This window comes from Canis lupus, chromosome 7 (genome assembly GCF_003254725.2).
Source record: "Canis lupus dingo isolate Sandy chromosome 7, ASM325472v2, whole genome shotgun sequence".
Taxonomy (NCBI): Eukaryota; Metazoa; Chordata; class Mammalia; order Carnivora; family Canidae; genus Canis; species Canis lupus.
Window position 1 is genome coordinate 66,260,230 of NC_064249.1, and position 14,116 is coordinate 66,274,345.

At 41.9% G+C, this 14,116-nt stretch overlaps 1 protein-coding gene across 6 annotated transcripts in view; it reads right to left on the bottom strand.

Annotated features, from left to right (window-relative positions):
- The window catches only part of GREB1L (GREB1 like retinoic acid receptor coactivator), a 269,533-nt gene that overhangs the window by 17,040 nt on the left and 238,377 nt on the right, over nt 1-14,116 (bottom strand). For 5 of the 6 annotated variants that reach the window (XM_049112844.1, XM_049112843.1, XM_049112842.1 and 2 more), the window contains 8 exons: nt 13,116-13,271; nt 12,690-12,829; nt 10,270-10,431; nt 9,913-10,120; nt 5,073-5,238; nt 3,918-4,145; nt 2,868-3,009; nt 1,911-2,111 (listed from right to left, as the gene is read on the bottom strand). In XM_049112844.1, the coding sequence (XP_048968801.1) occupies nt 1,911-2,111; nt 2,868-3,009; nt 3,918-4,145; nt 5,073-5,238; nt 9,913-10,120; nt 10,270-10,431; nt 12,690-12,829; nt 13,116-13,271 (1,403 nt within the window). The remainder of the gene's footprint in view (nt 1-1,910; nt 2,112-2,867; nt 3,010-3,917; nt 4,146-5,072; nt 5,239-9,912; nt 10,121-10,269; nt 10,432-12,689; nt 12,830-13,115; nt 13,272-14,116) is intronic. The other variant, XM_025429340.3, reaches the window with a different exon arrangement.

Below are 14,116 nucleotides of genomic sequence, written 5' to 3' on the forward strand. Positions count from 1 at the left end.
TAACTGACTGAGCCATCTGAGTGCCCCCAGCAGTGCATGATTTTTATTTATTTTTAATTATTATTTTTTAAAATATCTTATTTGCATACACACAAGAGAGTGTGAGCAGGGGGAGAGGGAGAAGCAGATTTCCTCCTGAGCAGAGAGCTTGACACAGGGCTTAATCCCAGAACCTTTAGATCGTGACTTGAGCCAAAGGAAGCCACTTAACCAATGGTGCCCAACCAATCTCTCTCACAGGGAGAGAAGATAGTTGGGAGACCTTGAGAACAGTGAAATGGCTTAATGTGTGGACCTGGCCACTTGGGTCCAAATAACTGGTTCCTCTGCTTACTAGCTAGTAGATGACATTGAGCAGCTTCCTTCCTTTTATCATATCTCCATTTCCCTGTCTGAAGAAATAACAGTAGTACCTGTTTCATAGGCCTGTCTTGTGGATAAATACTGTAAACTGCTTAGTAGGTATTCAGTGAGTGTTAGTTAGCTGCTATTAGACAACACAGTCTTACTACTACTACTATTACTACCTCTATCTAGAGCTCTGGACCCTGGGGTAGAGGAGTTTGGAAGCCTGAGTTAGACACATACCTTACAGAGATACCATAAAAAGCACCATTATACTTGATGGTTTTTAAGGTTCCTTCTACCTCTAAAATTCTACATTTCATGGTCCAACCCACAGTGTAGATTACTGAAATTTCCTAAGAAGGAGAGTGTAAAGTGTTTATACTGTTTGAATTAAAAATCAGTTTCCAGGAGGTCCTAGGGTGACTCAGTAGGTTAATCAGTTAATCTCTGCTTTTAGCTCATGTCATGATCCTGGGGTGCTATTGAGCCCTTCACTGGCTCCTTGCTCAGTGGGGAGCCTGCTTCTCCCTCTGCCCTTCCCCGCCCCCACTCATGTTCTCGCTCACTTGCTCTGCTTTTTGTCAAATAAAGAAAAAAAATCTTAAAAAAAAAAGAAAAAAATCAGTTGCCAGTATTGAATACTGTTGGATTTCAGTCTGCCAAGACTGTGTATGTCAAAACACAAGAAGGAAAAAAAGCCTAGGAGGAAAAAATTCTTTATAAAGAGGATATTATGCGTTAAGGAATAGAATGAAATATTTTTAAAACAATTCTAATAATTATAGGGGAAAGCTTAGTGCCAGAAGCCCTTAAAGTTCCAAAGGCCACCAGTAGTCAGGAGCTTAAAGGTATAAGTAGCAATTAAAAACAAAAAAACACCTGAGCGACGCCTGGGTGGCTCAGCAGTTGAGTGTCTGCCTTTGGCTCAGGGCGTGATCCTGGGATTGAGTCCCACATTGGGCTTCCTGCATGGGGCCTGCTTCTCCCTCTATGTCTCTGCTTTTCTCTGTGTCTCTCATGAATAAATAAGTAAAATCTTAAAAAACAACTGATGGAGAATTTTGAGACAGACAAGAGAAAGAATGAAAAATAGAAAACAATGGAAAAGAAATCGAGGAATGGGAAGTGGTGACGTGACAGCCATAAAAGTCTCCTGTGATCCCCTAAATTGTTCAGGAATCACTGAGCTCCTCTTTTGCTTAAAACAGTGGCTAGGACACTGTGTGCCTCAAGAACTGTGTCTTGTGAAGAAACATCACGTGACTATAATATGGCCTGATACATTTTGGGACAGCAAGCAACTACTACTGTCCAAGGTCATAGGAGGTAGGCTTCTAGGTGGAACTGAATTCTCAGCTAAGCTTTGTGTATTTATTGGCTAACTGGAGAGTTGAAATAGGTGTGGGGAGGGACAGTTGCCATCACATCTTGTGTGAGCCTTTGCAGTATGTCACAGGCCCTTTTTTTGTCTCCATTTAAGCTTTCAAATGGGAGCTAAAATGGGAAAGAAATGATTGGAAGTGGGTAAGAAAAAAGCCCAGTACTAGCCCTCTTCCCTTTACCTCTGGTCCAATGTTAAGGTAGCAGTCAATGGCCAACACAGGACTCTTGAAGTTATGGATGGCTTTGGGGAAGAGTTTGTAGGATGCGTGCTGAAGGAATTTCTCCAGGAGAAACTGTGCAGGGGCTGCCAGCAGTGTGTGTTCACTGTCGGGAGCACAGACATACTGAAGGGGCAAGATGGGTGCTAAACTCTCAGACACCTGAAATCAAAGCCGAGATTATCATGGGAATCATGGCTGTCACTGGGTGAAATGGGCAAGGAAAAACCTCACTGCATACTAACTGTTCCCAAATAATAGCAGCACAGTGACAGGGGCAAGACTCAAATGTCAGTCTGTCATTCTTAGGTTCTCAGGTTTTTCACCTTGGGAATAGGTGGGATCTAACCTAACACATGACAAGGGCAGGAGAAAATGAAATGTAGGCCTCTTTGAAAGTTACTGCATTTAGCAACGTTGTGAGGACCGTCAGGAAACCTTTCACAGTGCTGCTGAATACAGACGTCTTACATCCCATCCCACCAGATCCAAAAAACAAAAGCAAAGCGAGGTTTCTAAGCTCCACTGGGAATTCACATGTTATAAATGATTAGATACCAGTAAATCTCTTAACAGGTATTGATTAGTATTACTTTCTTTAAAAAGAAAAAAAAAATCTAGCAAAGGACCAGACAAGCATCTTAATTTCTCATGTATTACAGGATGTGAAAATGTTAAGATATGATGGAATTGGTAAGCCTCTAAAGAAAGGTAGATCTGTTGACTTTTCAAATCTTAAGTTTTGCTCTGGATGAATCCTCAGGGGAATGAGACTGCAAACTTGGCATTAAGAACTGACTCCCTTGTGTTACTTCCCTTTCCAGTCAAGTGATAAGTGCTTAATGCCTAATAACAGATAACGGGTATTAGTAAGAAATTGTCTTCCTCTCAACAGTAGAATCAAGCTTGCAAACTTACCATGATCTTTGGTTTAATGATAAAGTCCCTTTGCCCTCCAACCTGAACATGTTTCTTCATGAGACTGAAGTTATTAAAGCGGCAGATGAGCAGCCCACTACTATTTGTTCTCAGGTTAAAGTCAACATCTTCACAGAAATACCTAAATCATAATCACAAGGATAGGTCTCTGACTACCATACACACAACAGCTGTTAGGAGACAGACTCACATAGAATCAACCTTTCCTTCTCCCAGAGCTGGCCCTCTTAACACTGGCCTATGAATCCCCTGAGTTGGGCATTACAGTCATTAAAAGAAGGAGAAAGTGAGATGGCTTTGGCTGCAGATATTCCAAGGGGCCTTAGGTGTTCCTGAACTGAAACAGGACTGCATAGTCTATATACTTGTGGGACCCGAATGCAGAGGTGCTCCCAGTGTTAAAATCCTGGCTGCAAACAGGATGAAACATCTGCCAAATTTAAAAGACGTGAAATAGCTACAGGATATTCTAATGACTACAGGGTTAGGGGTTGACAATAAGACAGACTTTATGGTCCTGACATTACTTGCTTGGCCATCTCGGATTTTCTAGGATGGGGATGTTATTTATTCAGGAGGCAAGACCAGGGCTAGCCTGCTCATTCCTACCTGCTGGCTTCGCCCTAAAGGATCTAGATCTCTGGAATTTACTAACATTCAGGGAAAGGGGTTAACTTCTGAATTCTGAGGATGAAAGAGTTCACCTTCAGTGGCTTATGGGTCCACACGCTGTTTGTGTCGACGTAATAGTTTTTGTCTGGGTTTTAGTTCTTGTTGAATGATGGGATAGCTAAAATATGTTTTCTAAGTATGTTGTGTTGTAATTTCTATTATTTTAAGGGTCTGGGTCCGTTTAAGGAATTATAAAGGGGCACTTTGGGGCTTGTGATACCCACTCTCCCTCCTTTTCCATAAAAAAAGAGATAGTTTTTCAAAGACCAGAATCAGAGGAATAGACACATTATAGGGGTCAGGGCAGAAGCAATCAGTAGATGGCAGGCTTACTTGCCTCCAGGAGGCCTGACTTACCTGTTAAAGTCATACTGCACATTCTGAGTCAGGTCTATGTTAAGGAGAATAAAGTCATGCACATGGCACCTAGAAAATGGGGCTTTTAGGCTCTGAGAAGTCAGCTTGCTGCTCCATTTCTGTATGCCCAGGATTGCATAGTGGATGATTTTTGGTGTTGCTTCAATATGCTGCAAGACACTCTTCAAGGACACATTCTTACTGGAAACTCCTGCTTCCATGGGCTGGCTATGAAATATCAAGTTAGTTTAAATAAGAGGTCAGTATTACTGAAGAGAGGGTCTTTTATGAAGGGCTAACGCTACTATACAGTTTCAGTATCTGTAAAGGACGGATTTAGCTGGTTTACTTTATATTAGCCTGGAATAGAAAAGAATGTCAAGCCTAGTTTTCATGCTGCCTATCACTGCTACTTCAGCAAGCTGCCCTTCAGGATGCAGGAACTGCATCACCAGAGATGGGGCTCACCACATTCAGGCAGAGAAAGCCTGCCCATCTCAAAATGAATAACGAACAGGGCGTTCCCAAAGAGGGAGCCAGAGGTTGAAAACACATGGATATACCTCCCAGTGTGGTGATTATGGCATAATAAAGGCCTATTTGAAAACATCACTGGCTTCATATCCACAAGCGGAAACAGACACAGTGGGTGAGCTGGAAGTGTTTCAGTAGGGACGCTACTAGTATTTTGGGGCCATGTATTGCATAAGACTTCTCAGGTTTAGCATCCCCTGGTCCTCGGACCCTGTTCACTGCCCCAGAAAGGAGAACCACTGATGTTGGTCCAACCCTAATCTTAAAGGTGACAGAACTGAGACAGAGATGAAATAAATTTCCCTTTTCATCCAGGTAGTTACAAGTAGAGCTGGGGTAAAAAAAGCAGGTCTGATTCAGAAGCCAGTGGAGTTTCTAGTGCCTTACAACAGACTTTATAGCAAGACTAAGCCACGATGCAGAAATAGTACAGGAATTAATGGCACACTGAATATCTAAATTTTAAAAAGGGTGCTAGTGAAGGTAGTCTCCTGGATAATTGTTTTGCTCTGGAAAGTTATTCCTCTCTCATTTACTTCCATGCATAACTGTAGCCACGGAAAAGATCTCCCTTAGAGCATTGGTCATACTCCCCTAGAACTGGTTGGCAAGTCCCACTACCTGCTCTGATCTTGAACACTGTGAATGTTCCACAGAACACAGGAGTCGTCCATCACAACGATGAAAGGCCAGACACACTGGCGCTTAACTCCCAGTTCTTCCAGGCGGTTCCTCTCCAGTTCCAGATTGTGATAGGACAGCTCCTTAATGAGAAACCTGGCAGCACCTGGAAGGCAGCATAACCACAGCTGTACAGTCTTCACTCTGGCTTGACCCAAAGCCCCCAGACAGCTGCTCACATTCTTTACACAGGCATGCCTATTCACGTGACCATGCAGGGTGGGAGGGACAACCAGTTGTTCAGAGCAGTGTTCTCAAACGAGTAAAAATGAGAACCACTGAAGCAGTCTGTTTAAAATGCTGATTCCTGGAACCCATGATGGGTCTGATGAAGGGCCACAAACTAGAGCAGTCTTTGATGATGCAGATGATTCATGAACTACACTTTGAGGGGTACTGCAAGAATCCAGTTTCTCTGATGGGACAAAGGATACCACATCAGGGAAACACTTATTACTGGTTAGTTCCTTTTGCAGTTATGATAAGACATGTTCTCAGTCTTCGAAGCAGCCACTTGCCTGTCCTGCTGTAGGAAGTAGCCAGGGTGGCAGTACGTGGACGTGCTGCTTATACTAACGTACCCCCTGCTTTAAGATACTTTTAGGAGATTAACAGCAATGTCTTCTTTGAAGAAGATTCTGGAAACCGGCATCCTTTTCCTGGATGGCTTTTTTGCAAGAGGCAGTATGATATGGTAAAAGACCAGAGCCAAGCTGCCTACATTTAAATCCTGATTCTACCACTTTCTAGCTGTGTGACAAAAAGTAAACTCCCCTATGCCTTGGCTTCTCCAGTTGTAAGAAGACATGATAATGTCCACTTCACAGGATTGTTGTATGGTGCTCAGGACAGTGCCTAATATGTGGTAAGTACAAGGTTTTAGAGATTATTAAGATGTTGATCATCAGATCCATTCATGTTGTTGCAAATGGCAAGATTTCATTCTTTTTATGACTGAACCATATTCTGGTGTGTGTGGGTGTGTGTGTGTATATATATATAGTATCTTTTTCATCTATTGATGGACACTTAGCATTATTTATAATAGTCAAATTGTGGAAGTAGCCTAAGTCCAATAAGCCAGTCAGAGAAAGACAAATACCATACTTGTAGGTAGAATTTAAGAAACAAAATGAATGAAGGAAGGAAGAAAAAAAAGACAAACCAAAAAATAGACTTAACTAAAGAGAACAAACAGATGGTTACAGGGAAAGGGAGGTGGAGATTGGGTGAAATAGGTGAAGGGAATTAAGAATGCACTTATCTTGATGAGCACTGAGTAATATATGGAATTGTTGAATCACTATATTGTACACCTAAGATAAATATAATTCCATATGTTAACTACACTAGAATTAGGATTTAAAAAAAAACAGATAATCATTATCACAACCAAATTTTACGAGTGGGCCATCCAAAAATGAAACGAAATGTACGTAATGAAATGAAGAGGATAAAATTATTAAATCTATGGAGGAACCAGAAGAGCAGTTTGAGCAGATCAGGGGTACTATTAGGGATTTAGGGAAATCTACCTTCCAAGAGTATGTGTATAATACTTTGTATTCTCAAAATATGAGAGGCCCACAACTAACACTGTAATGGTAAAAGACTGAAAGCTTTTCATCTAAGAACAAGACAAGGATGCCTACCATTACCATTTCTGTTTAATACAGTACTGGAAAACTTAGCCAGAGTGATTATGCAAGAAAAAGAAATAAGGCACTCAGGTTGGAAAGGAAGAAGTAAAATTATCTGTAGGCAGCATGTCCTTATATGTATGTAGAAAGCCATAAATATCACACACAAACTGTTAGAAATAATAAAAGTGAATTTGCCAAAGTTGCAGATACAAAACTAAAAAAATCAGTTGTGTCTCTATACACTAACAATAATCTAAAAGGAAAAATTAAAACCATTCCATTTACAGTTGCATCAAAAAGAATAAAATGCTTAGGAATAAACGTTTAATCATATATATGAAAGACCTGTACGTGAAAAAGTACAAAACATTGCTGAAAGAAGATAAAGATGATACAAGTAAATGGAAAGACGTCCATATTCATAGATTGGAAGATGCAATATTGTTGAGATGTCAATATTACTCAAAGTGATCTTCAGATTTAATGCAATCCCCAAGATCTTAATGATATGCATGTGTGCATAAATTAAAAAAAAATCCATCCTTAAATTCATGTGGAATCTTAAGGGACCCTTAATAGCCAAAGCAACCTTGAAAAAGAACAAAATTGGGAGGTCTCACAGCTGGCTGATTTCAAAACCTACCATAAAATGACAGTTATCAAAACTCATACAGTGGGATAAGAGTACAGAGCCCATCAGTATGCCCTTGTGGTTTTGGCCCAGCCCTAAGGGCCTGTATGGTCAAATGATTTTTGACAGTTTCTTCAACAGATGGTATTAGAAAACCTGGATATTCACATGCAAAAGAATGAGGCTGGATCTTTACCTTACACTACCTAAAACTAAAATGGATCAAAGATCTAAATGCAAGAGCTAAAACCATAAAACTTAGAAGAAAACAGACAAAAAACTTGCTGTTGTATGTAGCAAAGATGTGTTGGACAGGACACCAAGAGTACAGCCAACAAGAAAAAAACTGGACTGCATCAAAATCTCAAATTTCTGAGCAAAGAATGAGAGAAAACATTTTCAAATCATTAGAAGTATAAGATCGAGAATATATAAAGAACTTCCATAAGTCAACAACAACAAAACTAAACAGGGAAAGGACTGAATAGACTGTCTAAAGTAAATCTACAAATGGCCAAGAAGCACATGACAAAATGCTCAACATCACTAATCATTAGGGAAATGCAAATCAAATCACAGGAAGATAGCATCTCCTGTGCATTAGGATGGCTACTATCAAAAAATAAGCAAACAAAAAATTTTCCCCAAACTCAAGACAGACAAAAATCAGAAAATATTTATTGCTAAGGATGTGAAAAAACATTTTGCGTTGTTGGTAGGAATGTAAAATGATACAGCCGTTATGGAAAACAGTATGTCAGTTCCTCAAAAAAATAAAAACAGAATTACCAAATGATTCAGCAATTCCACTTCTGAGTATATACTCAAAAGAATTGAAATCTGGGTTCTTGAGGAGATACTTGTACATCTGTGTTCATAGCATTATTCACAAGTGTCCCATCAGTGGATGAATGGATAAAGAAAATGTGTAATATTACTCAGCCTTAAAATTAGGAAGGAAATTCTGACCATGCATGACGTAGATGAACCTTAAGAACATTTTGCTTAGTGAAATAAGCCAGGCACAAAAGGACAAATACTGTATGATCAAGCTCACACAAGGTACCTCAAGTAGTCAAATTCAGAGAGACAGAAAGAACGGTCCTTGCCAGCCAAAGGGGGATAGAAGGGGTTAATCTTCAATGATGTGGAGTTTCAGTTTTGCGAAATGAAGAGAGTTCTGGAGATTAGTTGCAAAACAATGTGAATATGTTGAATGCTACTGAACTGTACACTTAAAAATGGCTAAGATGGTAAATTTGATGTTCTGTTTTTTTGCAAATAAATAATTTGCATGTATTTCATTTTCATATATGTTAGTTTCTCCTCAAATTATTACAAAATGACAAAACTGGCAGCAAATCTAGTCAGATCTGTGATGAGGAAATTCACCTCAGGATCGGTAAGGCACAGAAGGGGGTAATTTGAGGATCATAATCACATGGAAAAATACTTGAGTTAGTTTGGGGATATGTGGTTTTGGAGAGGACAGAGAACCAGAAATATGTAAAAACCTTAATTCACTTGACATAAAGTGATAAACATGGAAAACTGTATTCAAAACCAGTTTTTGAACGAATTTTTATCCCTTATTAAGGCTAAAGTTTAAGGACATGAAAAGAAAGGGAAGGGAGAACAAGAAGAGAAGACACTTTAAATGGAAGGAAGGGAGAGAGATGGACATATCAGCAGAGGGATAGACAGAGTAGGGGGTGGGGAGGAAAGGGGAGGCCCTGGAGAGGAGGAGTGTAGATTGAGAGAAACTACTTAGGTCTCATCTGCATTTGCTCTGGTTCTGGGCCCTCTAATGTGTCAATTAGCAGCTTTTATCTTCAGCCCTTCCGGGACCGCACGGGGTCAGACACCCACAGGAGCAGATGGGGAAGAGCCACCATGCAGGAAGTGCCCAGACACACCTCTGAATCCAACTGGAGGTTCCCTGCCTCCCACAGCTCTGTCACGTGCTCAGATAACCATGTGCCCCTTTCCTGACTCAAGGGCCCATTGCTCTTAATCTCCATGGAGAAAGGCAGGAAAGACTTCTTCCAGGCGCTTTTAAGAAGACCGCCATAGGCCGTAATGATGCTTCCAATTTCTGGTTGTACAGAACCAACCCCCTTGGAACTTGACGTGTGCCTTTAAAATGATTAGCAAGGCCTTGGGCACACCTCCATGTCCCTCCCGAGCACAGTGAACCACTGGCTCCCTTCCTTCTCACTGTTCCATTCCTGCTGTGGTGGGTGCAGCCCCGGAACACTGGGAGGAACCCGAAACCCTGCCCGGGCACTCTACACCAAGGACTTTTTCAGTCACTAGCCCTCAGAAGTTAGCAATTCTGAAAAACTGCAGATAAGGAAAAGGAAAACTCAAATTTAAAGAACCACCAAAAGTCCTTTGGTCAGGAGGACAAGACTTCAGAGGCAGGAGAACCTTTGACAGTCTCATGTCTGGAAAATGGAGTTCACTATCTCTCTCCACCCCTCCCTGCGTCCCAGGGGCCCCTTACCCACGCCTGCGTTATTGAACATGCCAGGAAGCACCAGCATGATGTGGTTGGGCCAGTACTTGCGGTACAGTGGCATCTCATATTCTTTGACCACCAGAAGATGCAAGTGGCTGATGCCCTCCATGGCGTGAAAAAGGTTTAGGAGTCCATGCTCATGGCGACCACTGGAAGGAGTGAAAATAGGGCTCTTGACTGCATTCAAATTCTGCTGAAAGGGAAAAAGAAAAGAAAAGAAAAGAACCAGAGACCAAAAAGGGAAATTAAAACCCTTAGATTTGAGAAGTTTAGAGAACCTGATCTAGTACCTTGGGCCCATCAGTCTGAAAGCAGCATTAGCACCCAGACACTGTCACCCACCTTGTCTGAAACCAGCGGCAGCCGCATGCTCTCCAGGTGTTTGCCCTGCTTGCTGAAGACAAAATGACTCTCTTTGGATTTGGGAATGATGAAATAGAGCTGCACCTCCTCTCCCAGCATAGAGGAAGAGAATGTGAATGCATGAAGGGTGGAGTCAGACATCTGTATTTGTAAAGAAGAAAGGAAGGGGATGTAAGTGAACTTCTAGACCACCTGTTAAGGTTGTTTTTGAGGTAAGCAAACTAACCTGAACATGCACATGCCACCAGACCAGGCTGTGCCTATAACGTCAAAAGAGTTGGAAAGGCAAACACTTCATCCTTTAGTAGCCACCACTGACCTGAGAGCCAAGCATCTTGCCCCTACATAGCTTCTCTGCGGGTAGAGAAGTTTCTGTTGCTTGCACTGTCTTTGGGTTCCTCATGTTCTTAGAACCACTACTGCTCAATCTTACGCAGAGGTTAAATATCCCTATGAGATGTCCTGCTCTCTGAACATTTTCAAAGGTGCCCAGTTATAGGGGGGAAATTACTCCCATCTAAATGGATCAGGCTAAGTGAATATCATTTTTCTAAGTAAAATATTACGGCCAACATCGCTAAAATGCCTCTGTGGCCCCACCTTTCCTGGTTATAGTAGAAGCTGAAGAAGTTTGAACAGCCACTTAGCCTAGAACTTTTCCAGGAAAAGACCATTTAACTTATTGAAACCAAATATAAATCTAACTTATTTTTAAAACTGCCAGAAAGTTGGAGTACCTGGCTGGCTCAGTCAGTAGAGCATGTGAGTTGATTTTTGGAGCCACGAGTTCAAGCCCCAAGTTGGGTGTAGAGCTTGAAAAAAAAAAAAAGTAAATTCTTTTTGCAATGAAGTTCACATGCTCGGGGTGCTGGGTGGCTCAGTTGGTTAAGTGTTTTGTTTGTTTCAGGTCATTATCTCAGAGTTGTGGGATGGAGCCCCATTAGGGCTCTGTGTTCAGCATGGAGCCTGCTTGGGATTCTGTGCCTTCCACTCCCTCTGCCCCCCCCCCCCCCCCCCCCGCCGAAAATAAGTACATCTTTAAAAAAATAATGGAGTTCACATGCTCTCTCAGTAACCCAGCTCAGTGAATAATTATATAAAAGTCTTTATGTGCTTTATAGTACAGATAGTATTTGGCTTTATTGAAAGGATAGCATCAATTTTCAGCAGCAGCTAAAATTCAGGTAGATTTCCCAATAGTTTTAACCTAAATATTACATTTCATAGGAAAATAGTATTGTTATTCTTCCCTTAAATTCTAGTTCATTCTGCTTGTGCACAAGTGTGAGATTACTTATATTACATTCTATGATTACAATCATAGAAACTATATAAACAGGATTTTTTATGTTTTCTAAAATCTTATGATTTATAGACCAGGGACTTGGTCTATAAATATATAGACCAATATATAATATCTTCTTATATTTTGTAAAGCATTGTGAGTGGATTATAAACTACCCACCCAAAATTTTCAGGAACATCAAGAAAACAAATGGGACAAAGAAAAGTAACTTGTATTAGAAGAGCAGGATGACCAATCCAGTTTTTCAGTATATTCCTTCTAGCGCCTTGTGGGAAAAGGGTGAAGACCTGGTCCTCCAGAGCAGAAAGCAAGTTTGGGGTGGGGGGAAGTCCAATCAGCATGTCCTACAGGAAGGAAGAGTTGTTCTAGGTGTTCAGAATCAAGTCATAAAAATCAAGACGCTAACGTGGGAGAAAGCCACATAGAACTTATTCCCCACATAGGCTCTGGATTCCTGTCATTTGCTCCCTTCCTCACCTTTTGTGTTTACAGATGCTCTGGCCGGAAAGAAACCAAAGACTGTGGGGTATTGGCTCACCTTCTGTGTTCCTACCTCTCACATCTCTCTAAATAAAAGATCAATATTGACTCTTGACTCCTCTTTATGCCTATGGATCGAAACCACTCCGCACTGGAGTAAGAAGAGGACTCAGTCCTGGCAAATCAGCAGACCTGTTCACGGTTCAAAGGGCACACATCCTATGGATTTGTTAGACAAGGGGCACCATTTTTGTCAACAACACAAAGGCAGTGGTGGTGGTGGGGGGAGATCCTTTCACCAAATATACCATAATATCTAGTTTTTTTTCAGGATCACAATGGCTAACCTAAACATGACATATGTAACCACTTTGAAGTGACTTCAGACACAAAAATTCAAGGTTCTTTCTCTTCCTTCTCCTCCTCCTGCCCACAGTCCGAATAAGCTAAGAAGTCATTTTAATTAATTGCTTCACACATTTTGCTCACCAATGACTGGCTCCATCTCATAAATCAGGTCGCCTCTATCTAGGGCCTGAAATCGGGAGCCTAATTTTTAACATCTTATAAGAAAATCCATGTTGGGTAACAGGCAAGGACAAGGGGGCCACACCTGGGCAGCAGAGGTGAAGTCCATGTACTGGTGGCACTGCTCGCAGTGGTGGAAAGTGTTGTAGGCCGCATACTTGGTCAGCATCATGGACATGGTTCCTCGTTTCCTGGGCTCCTCGGCTTTGGAATCCTTTATTGCTTCTGCGTATAAAGGGGCAAAAAAAACCTTGCCATGTTATGCATGGAGCCCCTACTCCAGAAAGTCCCCCACTCCCCGAAAGGCTCTTCCATGGATTCTGTAAATTTATGCCCTGAAAGTCAGGTATGAAAAGTAACAGGTGATAAATACATGTGTGAGAAGAGAAAAGTAGAGAGGAGCATCCTTTAAACTCTCTCACCATGAAACTGCCCCACGCTTCCTGCCTCGATGTAGCTGCCCCTCGACCTCGACCTTCAGAGAGACCCACCTCGCTCTGTTTGCACTGACCTTGTTTGACTCCTGCCAGCTTCTCTGTATACACCAGGCTCATCAAACTGTACTTGGGATCGTGCACACTGACGTCAAAGGGCATTTTACTGAAGCTCTCGATGTCTGGCCAGGGCTCCCCCTCTGACTGGCTGACTTCACTGCTTTCGCTGTGATCTGGGGCAAAAAGAAAGAAAGTGCGCAGAGCAGGTACACTGGCTGGCCTCCCAGCCTCCCTCCCAGGTGTCAGCGCGAGAGGTTTTATGAAACATGAATCCCAGATGGGTGGACAAAGGCATTTCTGAAAAATGATCTCCCATGTCCCAGGGCAGAGGGGCCCCCAGAATTATCCCTGCAGGCCCACGCTGGGAGGGACCCCCTGGCCCCAACGTTAACCTCTACGCATCTGGTCGACAGCCCCCTCCCGCTGTCTAGACTAGATCAACTAGTCTCCCATCCCAGCTGCCCAAATCACCTTAAAAGCTTATTTAGAAAAAAAAAAAAAAAAAAAAGCTTATTTAGTTTTGGGTGACCTAAATTCTTCACAGTTTTAGCTGCAGGGTTTTATGATACTGACAGCCTAAGAGATTTTAGGGATGCATTGAGCAAGATTCCCAGTGTCTGCTGCATGAGAATCACCTAGGAGCTTGTAAAAAAAAAAAATCCCTGTGCTTAGGCCACCACCCCCACAATCTCCTTTAGTACCCAGACACCTATCACGGCATTTAAAGCTGCTTAAGTGGCTCCAATTTGCAGTAGCCCTAGGTCTGAATCCAGGCTGCCCCTCACTACTTTACACCTGCAGGTACTGCCATCAGCCTCCAGGGACCCTGGGTTATTGTAAGGATTCCGTTGAAAGTGCTTAGTGGCAGGCTCATGGTGGGTGTCCAATAGAGAATATTTATTGATACTGATAAAATTCATAAGATCCAAAAGCTTAAGACAACTTTCCAAGGGAGAAAGAGAAAAGCTTAAAAAAAAGCCTAAAGATTACAAGTACAGCTACTATAAAACTCTTTTTA